At 49.5% G+C, this 14,927-nt stretch overlaps 1 protein-coding gene across 1 annotated transcript; it reads right to left on the bottom strand.

Annotated features, from left to right (window-relative positions):
- Nucleotides 1-678: 678 nt before the first annotated feature.
- On the bottom strand, nucleotides 679-13,438 carry LOC106486246 (T-box-containing protein TBX6L). The gene is made up of 9 exons (XM_013944798.2): nucleotides 13,423-13,438; nucleotides 8,679-8,823; nucleotides 7,610-7,712; nucleotides 6,863-7,027; nucleotides 6,374-6,520; nucleotides 5,800-5,870; nucleotides 4,478-4,569; nucleotides 3,280-3,472; nucleotides 679-2,489 (listed from the first exon to the last, which is right to left on the bottom strand). Exons 1-9 carry the CDS (start codon nucleotides 13,436-13,438, stop codon nucleotides 2,060-2,062), a joined length of 1,362 nt encoding a protein of 453 aa, XP_013800252.2. The 3' UTR covers nucleotides 679-2,059.
- Nucleotides 13,439-14,927: the final 1,489 nt, after the last annotated feature.

Consider the following 14,927-nt stretch of genomic DNA (forward strand, 5'->3'; position numbering starts at 1 on the left):
CCCGCTGCAGCGGCCGGCCGCCAAACCAGCTCTACCCCCGGGCGCTGGGGGCCGCGGCACCCGCCGAGCGAGTCTGAAGGCTTGGAAAACACCCTAACGCTGAGGACAGGCTTTTACACCCGACCTGCCCTCGCGCGGCCAGCATTCGGACGCCAAATCACACCGTTCCGGGGTTAAAAGCAATCTCCTCCGCTCTCTTTGCCCAGCCCGGATTACTTTTTAGCGAGCCACTTGCGTGTCGCGAGCGGCAGCGTAAATCGCTGCTGGGGCCGGGCCGCGCGCGGCGACGCCTGACCCCTACGTGCTGCCCGTCCCGGCCCGTCCCGCGCAGCCGCCTGCTCTGCGCATGGCCCCGTCGGGCTGCAAGGCCCGGCAGCAGCACACGACCTGCGGGAGGCGGTCGCTTGCCCCTGGAGCCCAGTTGCACAAACGTGCGCTTTCCCAAAGCGGTTTTAACGACAATAAACACGGCTCAGCACCTCTGCGCCTCTCCTGGTCCTGACGCGCCGGCGCTCGCAGCCCCCCCTCCCGAGATCTGCTCAGAAACGACATCTTGCTGCACGCAGACGCACACACAGGCCGCCGAGTTAAAGCCATCTGGCATAAACGCGACGTGACACATCTCGCTGCCTGCTGACGGCTACGTACCACACAGCAGTTTATTTCAAGTGTTACAAGACGACATACCCTAAATAACGCCTAGGAAAATGTCTGTGCTCCTTTAGGACTCCATCGCCGCCGGTCTGTCACTCGGGCAAACGGGGATGGTCCCTCCGTCCCACGAGAAGATTAAAGCCGTCCTCTTTGCGACACGACGTGCAGGCTGCTCGCTGCCGCTCCAGAGCGTGGGACCGCAGCGACAGGGAGGTGAAGCTGCTCCGGTGCCTCTCAGCATCCAAGCGGATCCCTGCAGACCCCGGGACAGCGGCAAAGGGACGTCCCTCGCCAGCCCGGCGGGTGCCGAGCGCCCCGGCTGGCCACGCAACGCGGCACACAGTTCAGTGCCTACAGGATATTAATTATTTTAAAGCAAATGCCCAACGAGCAAAGCCGGGCTGCTCAGAACTGTTTGACAACACGTTTTCAGAGTAGCACAGTAACGACAACTATAAATTATGTTCTCTGGGGTGCTGGGTGGGGGGCGGAAGAAGGAAGTTCACAGTGAAAGACTTCCTTCCCCTGGCAAGGAAGAGGTCAGAGTGACACAGAGTGACACTGCTGTTCATGGCTCCATCACTGACAACCACAGGCCTTTGGAGACCCCCAGAGCAGCCCCCAAGTTCTGGGAACGACCCCTCCACGGCCAGCAGGAATTCCACTAACCTCAAATCTAGGGGTGACAGAAGAGGGACGGGCATGAGGGAGACACAGACACAGCACAGAGCCTTGCTGCCGGTTCTCCTGCTGGGGACCAACTCTCCCCTGCCTGCGTGACCCACAGCGGTGCTCCAGAAACATGTGCACTGCTGCGTCTTTCACTGTCACATGCTGCTGGAAGAAAGGCAAGACTCTAGCTTTGCTTTGACTACACTAAGTGAGGAGGCTGCTCAAGGGGACACCAGGATTGCTTGCTTTGCTTGTCCTTGCAATGATTTCTCTACAGCTTCATGACCAAACTGTTGGTATGGCCACCTTGAAGGCTCACTGAAACTCCTCAGCCCCTGTCTCCTTGCCTGCATGTCCTGGGAGGAAAGGGTTTTGGAAACTTCCAAATGCAAGATGGAAACACGGCCTGGGACTGAGTTCGGCAGCTCTTTAACTGCTGCTCTTGCAGTTCTTGTGTCTTCCTACTCCCGCTGGAAAGAAAGCGCTGCAGAACACGTTGATTCAGTCGGAGCTGCACTGACGTAGCTGGTGCAGCCGCCAGCTCAGCCGCTGCTTGTGAAACACCAGAGAGGGCTGCTGGGCAAGGAGACAAGGAAGCGGAGGTGTCCTGCGCCACCGTTTGCTGCAATGCCTCTTCGCCCAGTGTAGACAAGGCTTCAAGGTAACACTCCAGAGCAAATTTGATCTTTTACAATTTTCCTTCAGTCTTTTCATTGGGAAGGGTCTTCCTGGTTCACCAGCAGGCATACGGGAACAGCGGGTACTGGCTCCACTCTGCCACGGTCCCATGGGCATGTCCCGAAGCTCCTTGCGTGTTATAATCCGTGGAGAAGGCAGAGTAGCTCATTGCCCTGTACTGGCTGTGGGAAGGCACCATCCACTGGCCGAGGCCTTGCTCGGCGCCGTACGGGCTGTACATCGGCGCTCGGGCCCCGGCTTTCCCGACAGAGTCTATAGCCATGTTTACCACGCCGGCATAGTCCTGGGGAGGAGGCAGAGGCGGCGGGAGCGGAGGCAGGTTGGTGAAACCCTCCGAGAGCTGTTTGGAGTCGTGCTCAGGCACCGTGGCGAGATCCAAGGGGTGGCACCTTGCCCGGAAGTCGTTCAGGGCAGCGACGTCGCGGGCGGCGGGCAGCTGCTGGGCATCCCCGGCTTCGTGGAAGCTGAGCCCGAGGGCAGAGAGAAGAGTGAGTCAAACCTGCTGCCGCCAGAAACCACCGAAACCACCCACACAGGTCCCCGGGGGCAAGGCAAGGGCAAGCCCTAAGCGTGCCCTCTTCCCCCTGCCATTTCAGACATCCACCATCCATTCGAAGCGAGCGTGCTTACAGGGATAACCTGTCTCTGCATCCGACTCCCTATTCCTTGCGTGTGCCCGGCCTCCAGAAACCAGCGTGCCAGGAGCCGGAGTGTGGATTTAGGGTGCGCTCATGCACACTGCGTATCGGAGGGGAGGGCAGGGGTGTCCGTGCAGGGCTGTTCTGTGCCTTCGCGTCTCGGCGCGCTGCACGGGAACCCCCCCGCGCAGGCACGGCCTCGCCTGCCGCTTCCCTCTGCTGTTAGCATGGGTGTTAGTCCAAGCCCTGCTGTCGCCCACACAGAAAACTAAGTGCCAGAGAAGGTCGGGCCAGGCCGCCCTAGCTCTGCCTGAGCTCTGGCCTGGGCTCGCTCTAACTCATGCGCAAATTAGCAACGGGAACAAAGAGGGAAAAATCCCTTCAGCCCTGCCACCCCTCCAAAGGGCACGCGAGGTCTGCAGCATGCGGAGCTGGCTGGGAGAGCGTTTCAGGACAGGGAAGTATGGACCACTACCAAGACACAAGAATGCCCAGAAACAGTGGATTTAAAGTTAAAAAAAAAAAAAAAAGCAGCAAATCCCACTGACTCTTTTTCTTCAGAAATACCCAGTAGGAGATGGGGAATCACAGATGGCTTCAGACGGGTGGGACTCACCGGTATGCCTGGTAGGACGGCGTAGGCACCTGCTGCTCCCTGGCCGGAGCCTCCCGCTGGTCGGTTGGCGCGGGCGATGCCGCGGGAAAGGCATGGCTGCCGTTCTGCTCCGCCACCCAGAAGGGGTATCCGCCGCTGACCACGACGGGGTTGCTCTCTTCCTTGACATCCACGTTCTCATCTTTCCCAAAGTCTGACTCACAGCGGGGAAAGGAGAGAACAGAAAAAAATGAGAGGGGGGGAAGCGAGAGAGCCCAGAGCCCACGACGGTCTCTTGGCAGCGGGACCGTGGCAGGATTGGCGGGGGGGGATCGCACTAACACCGCTTCTGCAGCCGTATCGCCAAAAGGGACCAGCCCTTTGCTGGCTCCTTCTGCCCTTGCACTGTGCCATTCCGTCCTGCCGCTACCTTGTTTGCGCAAGCAGCACTGTGAACTGGAGCAAGGAACGATCAGGCTTAAAAATAACCTCACAGAAGCAGTAAAGCTTATTTTTAAATGGTATCAACTCCCCAGTCTGCATCATAAGCCAGATGCACAAACAGCAGCGCTGGCACAACTGCACGGATGAGAACCAAGACAGAAGGAACGAAGAAAGCAACGGGCAGCTGCGGGTTATGCTGCAAGCTGCTAGAGCTAGGGAAGACAAAATGTTAGGAAAGCACAGCCTGCAATCGCGCGTGTTCCCAAAGCATCGCTAGCCCGGGAGGCTGGCGCAGGGAAGAGCTGAGGAGCGGTCAGCAACGACCAGTCACTCGGAAGCAGGCTCCCGCCGGTCACTCAGAGCAACGGAGCGTCAGGGACCCCCTCGCTTCGTCCTCCTTCTGACCCAGGCAAAGCGAGCACTCGGGCTCCTTGCCCCAGCTCCCCAGCCCACCGCTCTGCCCAGCTGAGCGCTGCCCGGTGTCGGGGCTCCCCCGAAGCGCTGCCTTTCCGCAGGGCAGGGGAAGGCAGCGCATCTCCTGCCTGCTAGAAACAATGTCCGAAACGCAGTGTGTAAGAGCGGGCTGAGAGCCCAGCTGCGGCCAGGCTGCACCATTCCCCTCCCAGCCGCATACAGCAAAAATCTCCTTTAAACAGGGACACACCGCTCTTGTTTGACAGGAGACACGGCAGAGCTCGGCCACTGCCTCTTTTCCTCCCCGTGGCCCGGCCACGGCTAGGAAGTGACTCTCCGGGTTTGTTGTTACCAATATTACCACGTTCCTCAGCACCAGACTCCCTTTCCTCGGGCAGTTTCCTCTTCTGGCTTTTGGCTGGACTGGGTTTCTGGCACTTGGCTCGTCCTTCCCTGGGAAAGAAACAGTACACGGAGGTAGTTTGCAAGAAAGCTTTCTACTGAGATAAACGTGCAAGGGCTGCTGGACAACGGCCCTGGGAGAAGGAAGGACGGAGCAAGCCTCCCCGACGTTTTGCAAGTTGCATCTCTCCAAGCGAAGCAGCCCGAGGGGCCCTCAGGGATATATACGTTTGCCGTAGTCGAATTCCAGAGCCGGCCGTGCTGCCTGCCACGAGCACGGGCTCCCGGCGGGAACCCTGACCCGCAGGGCACTGGCGACACACCAGTGAAGGGCTCGCTCGCTTCGCGTCTGCACAGAAGGCACAGTCAAAACGGAAACCTCGGCACTGGCGGTTTTGGCACTGGTGGGACCACAGTTACGCAGTGCTGATGTTGGATGCACATAATAGACGCATACAAGGCGTGTGTAGAACATGGTTGTTTTTTTGCTCAAAAGCATTTTCCTTGAACAGAAAATGAATCTCAGCTTAACCAGAAATAGTCCAAATAGTCCTATTAGGAGGAGAAAGAAAATCCCTGACATTTTCAAAGTCTGTTTAAATTAAAATCAATCAATCAATCAGTTGTGGCCTTCTTCATCAGGAAATAAGATTTTTCTCAAGCATAAAATAACGCAAAACAAAATGTTTTCTCAATGTTTTTTCATAACATTTTCTGCTAGGAAAAAAACCCACATTTTTTCTCATCTCTATTGATGGCTGCATTTAAGCTTGTTTTTTTCTCACCCATTGGCTGCCCTCAGACCAGACAGAAGACCTCACTGGTAGCGGTATCCAACTTCCCTCTTGCAGATAAAATTTCCTGTTAGAAGAGATGCTTTTCCACTCAAGAGGAGAGAAGAGGAGAGGAGAGGAGGGAACCTCTGAATGTCGGAATCAAGTTAATCTCAAAGACACACAGTGATCTATTGTGGACTCCCTTTATTGCAGCTATTCAGATGTCAGACGCCAGTCTAGATCCAAATTGCCAGGGAATGCAGGTCTCATTTTTGTCATATCTCCCACATTTCTGTAGGAAATCCTGTATCTCCTCCTATTCCCCCAGTCTCTCAGGAGGCAGCTGCACAACGGGGCATCATCGTTCCCAGATACAGATGAAAGCAACCTGCAGGACACGGCTGGCTCTGCAGAGCTAGCACTGGTATATTTTTGCTCAATGGACTTGGGTAAAATTCACGAGTGAACACGAGTTAGAAATAAATTGAGATAAGAAACAGTTTACCTTCGGGTGTTCTTTCCATGCTCCCGGAAGCCTTTAGCAAACGGATTGTTGTCAATCTTGAGTTTTGTGATCTTAAAATAAAGGAATATGATTCAGTGTCACGGTGAGTGGTTGGGTTCTTCACTCCTTCAAGACCTTCATCTCAGTATTTATCACAACAGCTTGACCGGGGGTTTTGGGGGTGTCTTTGTCACAGAATCTGAGCTCTTACAACAGTTCCCTCTATTGATTAGGAACACATACAGAGAGAAGTGACTTCCCAAGGGACTTCCCCAGGGTGGGATTCATCTGACTAGAGAAATACACAAGGTCAGTACCTACATCTGGACTTTTTACTATATCTGGGGTCCTTTTAATCACTGACAGTGCACTCAGTAAGTTAATGGGCATGATTCATCTCATCCCAGAGTGGATGTCATCTCTAAGTACTTCTCTAAGTAAGTTCACGTGCCTATTTCCTTCCCCTGCCACAGGTGCCCACGCTGACTAGCTCAGAGGAGACACCTTCCTTTACAAGATTTCTAAGGACAGACTATTTAGCAACGTGTCAAGGGGTGGCGCTTGCACACTGTACCTTCTCATTTTGGTAAGCAGTGACAGACGTGAAGACAGTCTCTGGGAAGCTGAAGACTTGGAAGATGCTCCAGCGGACACTGAAGAGGTCATCTGCCTGCACAATGTGGAAGCGAGGCTTGTAACGGTGCATGGAGTGGAGGATAATCTGGCGCAGAGACAGACAAAGGAGAAGGTTTCCACATGCAACCACTGCTAACGCGCCGCGCAGTCTCCTGTGGAGACTCCCAGGACATCTGTTTCAAATCAGGGATGCCTCCCTGGGACTGGCGGCTCTGCCATACCCTGATAGTGACACTACAGACTAACGCCTTCCCTAGCAGGGCGTTAAGAGGGCACAAGGGCTGGGCGAAGGAAGGAAGTGGGGGCACTTGGATATGTTTTAATTTCCACATCATCTAATTTCTCACAAATCTAACTTGTTTCTCTGCAACAGATTCCAAGCTAGCACATCCCAGCGAGCGCGGCACCAAGGTCAGCTACAACCTACATGCCCGTGTTGGTCCAGAGTGTTGTTGGTGAGCTTCAGCTTCTGGAAGGAGACAGGTTCTTTCATCCAGTGGCTGCCAGGAGCTGGGGAATCTGGGTGGACATAGGTGCGACAAGGGAGCTGGGGCTCTGCTTTTCCAGCCACTTCCCATTGATCTTTATTCCACTGTGGAGGGAAAGAAGGAAATCCAGAGCTTGAAAGACCTGCTCTCATTATAGGGAAGCCCCAACAACTTTGTTTCACCATCTGATTTCATGGACTTCCCCAAGGCAGATAATCCTGACAGGTAGCAGATTCTCTCTTATGAGTCATGATCATGTTATTGAAACATCTTCGAGTTTAGGCCTCATTTTTCCTCTCTCTCTCTGAATGGCTGTCAGAGAAGTCTGACATTAATCATGATCAAAATTGTACTGTTTACAATGAAAATTAGGCATCTTTCCAGCTGCTACCCATGCAAAAGTAGTAAATGCTAGATAACTCTAGATAGGCAGAAAATCCACCAATTACTTCTGAACTTTGTCCAGAGAGGCAGAAAACCACTTCTGAACTTGGTCCGAAGATAATTTATTTATCAGCCTGGCCAGTGAAGCATGAAGATTAATTTATTTTAAACAAAGGGGATGCACGAGAGTCCCACATGAGCCTGTAATAGGTGCTTGTTGTGTCTCTTTTTTCACATAGTAAACTTCCCCACAGTGGGAAAGATGGAAGGACAGCACAACTTTTATTATTTAAAGTACTTACCTTGTACCTGAAGTTGTCCATTGGTACAAAATCTACCAGCATGAGATACTTGGCATATGGGATTAAGCCAGAGACTTTGATTTTGCATTGTGGAAACATTCGTCTGAAGGAGAAATTAGATGCACAGTGTAAGGATTTTTGTAAAAAGCCTTTTTTGTTTAGTGACCTAATCAAGCATCAGGTTACGTCCACTCATTATTGTGCAAAGTGCTGGCAGTATTTCAGCAGACCAGCTACTGGACATTTTTACCATCTTATTAATGTATTGATTGTCTAATCCTGTGGGCCTAGATGGAATAGGCATTAACAGAGTAGCAGTCACTGATAACCTGATACTGTTATTGCTTTTGTTCTTCTGATTTCTGTAATGCCACCGTGGGAAACTCAAAATATTTAAAATTTGGACATACTTCCTAGCTTTCTGCAGCTATCACGGACGTGGAGCACAGATGAGAGCATTTGCCAGTGTGGATAGCACTCATCTGAAGGTATATCTAGCTTTCTGTTCCAGTACTTCCTACTACCTCTTATCTTCTGACATTGCAAACAGCCTTTGACACCTACCTCCCTATTCAAAGGAGAGGTTATTTCAGCTCACAGCAGTTTTGACATAATACATTAAAATTTCATACTCTTTCACTACAAGCTCCATAATACGTGACTAAGATTTAAATTTTAGGGTAGCCTGTGCGCACAGATCCTTATTCTTCTAGGCCACGTTCTTGTCTGCAAATGCAGAATCAAAGCCAGATATTTAGTGCTCCTCTGCTTCTGCCAATGACTGTTTGAGGCAAAGGAAGTCTAGGACACTTTCCAGAACAACCTCACAGCAACAGGAAGAACATCAGTGTAAGTGCTGAGATCAGAGTAGAGAAGTTTTTTCAACACGTTAGCCCCTCAGTGACCTTTCACACCTCACAGTTTGGACTTCTAAGACATCCTGAAAGAGCAGTTCTTAATAATTGGCTAAAAAAACAGTTTAAGAGCCATCATTCAAAAACGAGCACTTGGAGATTTCTGAAAACAGCTTGGAGCGGTGCGGTGTAGACAGCTATACTGCTTCCCTCACCTGCCGGATTTGGTGATGATCATCTCAGTTCCTATCTGATGAAACTTCATCCACAGACCCATGTCCTCGAGGGTGACCACGATGGAGCTCTGCGGGTAGGGCTCCAGGCTGGGGGAAGGAAGTGCGTCACACGGCGCTTTCACGTCTACCAGGAGAGAGAGAACACAGTAACTTAGGACAGACATGAGGGAAGCCAGCACGGAGCAGCCTCATCGTGCTCAGAGATGGAGCTCCGAGAAGCAGCACCCGCATCAGCCCACCCAGCACCAGTGCCTGGAAGCAGGGAGCTACCTAATTTCACACGCTGTTGTAACAGGGTGGCTCCGGAGATCTGGCCATTCACTCCTCCTCCTGTCTGGTTGCAATATTTCTTAACCCCAAATTACTGCAGAGCGTTTGGGACCGGTTTAGTTCAGGTAGCTGAATGCTGTGATTTTATTAATGAAGGTCCCAGGTGCTACCAAGGCCTGGGGAGTCTATGCCACAAGAAACTTCTCAAAGAAAACTGATCATCTGCCTGCAGAGGTTTTCTTAGTAGGCTCAGTAGGCAGAAGGGCTTTTCCAACAGGTTTGTTTTTAGCCAGTAAGTTCTTTTGTAAAGATTTATCTGTTGTACAAATTCAGCGTGACTTCCTTTATTGCAGAGCTCAGACTGGTAGCCACAATCCACTTTTATTCTTGTTCTGCTATGATCAGGGTTACACAAACCACTTTACCACGAGCACAAAATGAAAGCTGAAAGCACTGGGCAGATTTTAAGTGTACCGGTGGGTAAAGGGGGAAAATGGCAGACAGATGGTAGTGGAGGTGAAAAAACCCTCCAGAGGACCATGAAGGGACAGACAGGAGACCCAAATGTAAGTGGAGATAAGAAAGGGAGGTGGCAGAGCCAGACCATGGACTATTCTGAGAGCAGCAGGGCTGGCTGAGCGGGACCTGGCGACGGAGGGTGCTGAGAAGCCCGTGACGGTGGCGAAGGGGGCTCTCTTCAGGATACCACCATGGCAAGTCAGGGGAGCCATCTGCAACGCAACTGCATTTTCAATTACAGGCAGAGGACCAACTATGGTCCTGGGGAAGAGGAAAGGGGAATCATTCTGGAGAAACCATATTCAGTGTTGATGGTATTGACCTCCATTGTAAAGCTTTTTGGATAAAAAACCTTCCATAGGAGCTCTGAACATATCGTTGTAATGCATGCAAGATTGTTGCTGCCGTACAGAAAAGCCCAGAGCAAAAACTCAGTTCCATTCTAAGTCCAAAACGTGACCTGGTGTAGCTGGTGGTGGACAGATTTCGTGCCCAGCAAGGCTTTGCTAACACTGCTCTTTGGCCTGACCGACGCGTTGCTAACTCCTGACCTGGCGGGCGTTCAGAGCAGCAGCGCTGTCCTTGGGTTAACGGGGGCAAGCTGCTTTTGCTGGATGATGTATTAGCAGCCATGCATTGCTGTTTGCTTAAAAGGCAGATTTTTCTACCTCTTAGACAGGTCTTATTCAGAGCAGATCAGAAATGAGGGAACTTATCACCTTGTTACAGCTTCCCTGAGTAACGTCTTTAAACAAACACGCATGAAAAGTAGGTAACTATTTCCAAAGAAAACAGTTTCTTTTCAGAAAGCTACGTCTTTCTACAAAAGCAACCCAATGTGAGCCTAAGGGGTTATTTCCACAGTATTAGGAAGTAAAAAACATTTAAACATAATTCTGCTGGTTTTTGAAGGTCTTTAGGCATTTTAGAAAAAAAGACGCTCTGCCCTTTTTTCTGCTTTGATCCAACATTAATGAACTGGCTAAGAAGTGACACCTAGCTTGCTCACTAAGATTAGCCTGTTAACATCTTCTTACTAAAGCTTCCCTCATATCCTCTTGCAAAGACATGAAAGCTGCCACGAGACGATGCATTCGGTAGCTCCGTGCGGCACATGTATCAAAAGGAGTTACAATAAAATTAGGCTGATTTCCCACAGGAGCCATCCAGTCGCAAAGGCACACAAACAGATTCCGATTAGCCAGACAGATGCTCGCTCCTTCCCTCAAACGTATTTTACAATTAACGTTTTTGTACGCCAATTCCAGCGCCGCTAAATGAGACGACAACAAAGCCGATCTTGGAATTTCTTATCAAGGGGAAACTGCCAGTGAAGTCAAAAGGAATTAAAGGGAAAGGAGTTCAGCAGTCAATTAAAAATCAAAGGCAGACGTTATAATCAGGCTTTACCAAAACGAGTCCACAATGAACCCGCAGGAGCGAGATGCTACAAGTGACAGGGGGAAAGGGCTGCGCACTCAACACACGTTGCAGCAAAGACTTTAAAACCTAGCTCATGTCTTCCACGCTGCGCCTTTTGGGTGCACAGCTTGAGGCTGCGAAACAGGGTATCAGCAGCTTGCGTGCAGGTCTGGGCCACAAGAAGGGTACGAGCTTGCGAACGGAGCCCCACGGGGGCAAGTCTACAGAGGGCAAGTCCCGGGCACCCCGCTTCAAGGCGCTCCGCAGCAGTGGATCCGTTTGCAGGATCTCCTCCAGCCTTGCTTTGCGGAGCCAAAGGCCGACGGGCAAGGCGCTCGGGCCCGCTCCTACCTTGCACCCGTCCAGCCAGCGCCGAGACTCAGGCGCACGTCTCCCCCGCAAAGACGCCGCACGTTCGGACGACGCCACGGAGAGGGTGGCAGCAGGCTGTCCGAGCACCGAACCAGATTTGTTAAATCTGTACTTCTATTGTTTCCCCTCCTATGCTAACTTAGATCTCATTTTAAGTATTATTTTCAAGAGATTTAAACATTTTCCAAGAATTTTTAGCTCTAAACTATTTTGAAAGTATTCGTTGTTATCATCATTGTGCTGGTAACACTGCACGTGGCGTATTTTAAAACATACTCTTTATGCTAAGATGAAGAGAAAGAAGGCTGCAGTGATAAAGGCAGGCACTGAAAATTAAGAGCTCTTCAATCTATTCCATGCTTGATTTCAAAGTCTTTATATGAATAACAGCAGCTTGTTTGTGCTTCAGTTTCTGTACCTAGAAAAGGTTGTCTCCTATCTTTTCCCTGCCTTGGAGAAGGAAAGGAGAGAAAGAGAAACAGGAGTCAATTCAGTGATATTTGCTAATATAAAAAAAGAAAAAAGAAAAAAAAAAAGCTTCAGATAGAAGATGCTAGAAAATAATCCACTCATCTATAGCAATCCTTCATTTAATTGTCAGATACCGAGACAGTGTCATAACATCCTGCAAAGTGTAGGATAGGGCTTGTGACACTGGGAAAGCTCCACCAAGGCGAAAGGTGTTTCCTGCCTTCACCAAAATCAGCTACTTTTACATTTGTCACTGTTACCCTCTCGGTAAAGGAATCTAAAGCTAACAGCTATCTAGTGTCCACAGGGAAGAAATTCACATCAATATATAAAGCTATCTGAGAAATTAATCCTGCCAATAACCAAAAACCTCCATGTTCTCCAACCCTATAAATGGCAACAGAAACGTCCCACCCTCTGGAGGACACCCCGTTTCTCCCAACTGCGGTGCTTTTGGCAATAGCACAAGCAATGCTTTTCTACACCGCGGTGGCCTCGCTTCCCAGACGTGCACAGCCATCACCTGGAATATTGATGCTCTGTAGGGTCCCACGCTACAAGCAACCGAATGAGAAAATGTGATGAGAAAATGAGATGACTTCTTAAATAATTGGAATCTTTGACCAGGTAAAATAGCATAATATAGTGACTTTCATCATTCTTCTTTTGTTTTTAAAGTCAAAATTCTCTTGATGTGGCAGAAATCAGTATGAATCAAGCTCAACATAGCGTGGACTGCTTTAAAAACAACAAAAGCAATGGTGAAAGTGGAAATTATCTGAGCTGTTGTACATATATTTTACTTCTTATGGACAAAATAACACATTGCAGAGGTGAAGAAAGGAAGCCACGAGTACCCAGCCATTTCTAACGCGTAAATGAACCGCATACCTAAATGAGGTAAATAGTTGTTTCCTTCCCGTGCAGAGCAAAACCCAGGCCTAAATCTGGGATTCAGTTACCCTGACAAAGGCAGTGCCTCTGGATTAACATAGTCTTGTCTATCCGAGTTCAGAATTTGGCTCTTAGTTTCCTGGTGCAGATCTGTCATTGCGCCCAATCTGACCACAGCACACAGAGCAGAAGAGGTTAACAGCATGCTAAGAGGGCTGATGAAGAAAAACAAAGTAAACAAAACCCTATCGAAAACAGAAAAATGCTGTGTTTGGGCATGAAAGCTGGTAGAAGTTGTGGCGTACATCTACTTGGGGTTTATACTTTCAAAGGGCAGAGAAAGCACATGGTCAGGCAAAACTGCATAGTTTGTATCAGAATTATTCTGAGCAATATAACAAATGTTTACAGACCTTCTGTGGCCTTCGGCCCAAAGGAACTCCTTGTCCTTTGCAGCCAATATACAGATAGCATCTCTGTCCCTCAGTGAGGGATCACATTGCACACATTGATGCGGAGAAGGGAATTTTGGGCAGAATTGTTAGCAAACCTCTGCTACTCTTACAAAAGATCTTCCAAGGCTCACAAAGAACATTCAAAACCACAATTTGCCATCTGTTCTCACAAAAACATTTGGAAATCCCCTCCGGCCACACACACGCTACTATAAATGTTGGTATCCCATAAGGAGCACTTATGCTCTAAAATTGATGCGCATGCTGGGCATAACTCTCGGACCTCCCCGCGCACTAAGGAACAGAAGGGAGTCACCTACCTGGCAAAGCTTGCATTTTTCCATGTACTGTGAAGTCTAGGAAGTTGCACAGCTGTGAGAGCCACCAGAATCCTTACAAGGGGAGCCAAAATAGTCCAGTTCAAAAGCAGGTCCGAGTTCCTGAAGCAAGCAAAAGCCTTTCCTTCTGAGATCCAGTGTCAAGAGTGCCTGGGATGAGGATGGGACTCCAAGCACAGCTAGCCAAGGTGAGGTCCTGTTTTATGGAGGCTAATGAGCAGGGAGGAGCCTCTCTCCAGGGCTGTCCCCTCACAATCCTTTGATGTCCAAAGGGACAAAGAGAGGAAGGATCTGCAGCAATGGCTGGGGCTAAGGGAAGAAAATCAAAGAGAATTAACATGGCTTTGACATACAGGAAACCCTACAGGGGAAATGCACCTTGATTTACTGCTAACGCACTTTTAAACAAATACAAACAAGACCAAAAGCATCAGCTGAAGACTTACCTACAAAACAAAAAATCCCTTAAAAAGCAGCAGAAAAAGTATCCTTCTGGCTATTCCAAGGATTTGATATAATTTTCATCTCTAGAGCATGGAGTCATTTTAGTGTTGATTCCTGGTCTGTATCAGAACCAGAACCGTATCAAGCTTGCTCCTCCCGAAGCGGACAAATATCAGCCTGTGGTAACCTTTGCTCTGGCAACGGGGATACTGCAGCAATGCATTCCTTCACCAACAGATGTCTTCTCCTCTAACACAAACTCATTTGATGGTATAATGTAACTTACCTACCCAATCTATCAATTTGCAGCCTTTGACTGCACAGTTAACTTTTCTATCGCACCGTTTTTCTACGGCATTATCCTCATTGCTACAGCAGAAGTTCTGAAGCTCTTTACCTGCGACCTGCTCTACAGGTAATATCTTTTCAGGCGTGCTCGTGAGTGAAAGTTGCAATTGTTTTAATGACACAGCCGCATCAGCATGTAGTTCTGCTGGCACCTTCCTGGGCTAGTGCACGTGACCCAAGAGTCTAATGCGTGGACCAGGCACTGGTTTTACTTAGTCCTTGTTCAAGGCACAACTCTCACTGAATGCAAGCCTGCGTAGAAACTGAAGGACTTCAGCGTTTTGCCCTTAATTAGTTTATTCTGCAAGTGTGACCATTAGCTTTTGTGCTTACGAGCGCTTGCAAGTGCTAAGAGACAGCAATCAAGTCTCATGCTTCAGGGCACAAACCAGCCACTGCCTTGATGAATAAGGGAGTTCTGCCCGCTCGTGTACAGAAATTACGATACTAACATTTGCAGGTGAAAGATGGTGTTTCTGAGAGTGCTCAAGGTCAAAAGCGGGATATCAGCCTCAAAGGGCCAGCGCTGGGTCCTGCACAGCAAATGTAGGAGCTCTACTCTCCATTTCATTTAAAGAGCATTGCCATAAGGCTCCAGCTGATTCATGGTCTGGTCTTGCTCCCAGTAAAATAAACAATTTTTATTTTGTCACTGACATTAATGGGACACCTGAAATTTAGTTTAATGTGAAAAA

The sequence above is a fragment of the Apteryx mantelli genome, chromosome 17 (assembly GCF_036417845.1).
Source record: "Apteryx mantelli isolate bAptMan1 chromosome 17, bAptMan1.hap1, whole genome shotgun sequence".
In the NCBI taxonomy this organism is placed as follows: Eukaryota; Metazoa; Chordata; class Aves; order Apterygiformes; family Apterygidae; genus Apteryx; species Apteryx mantelli.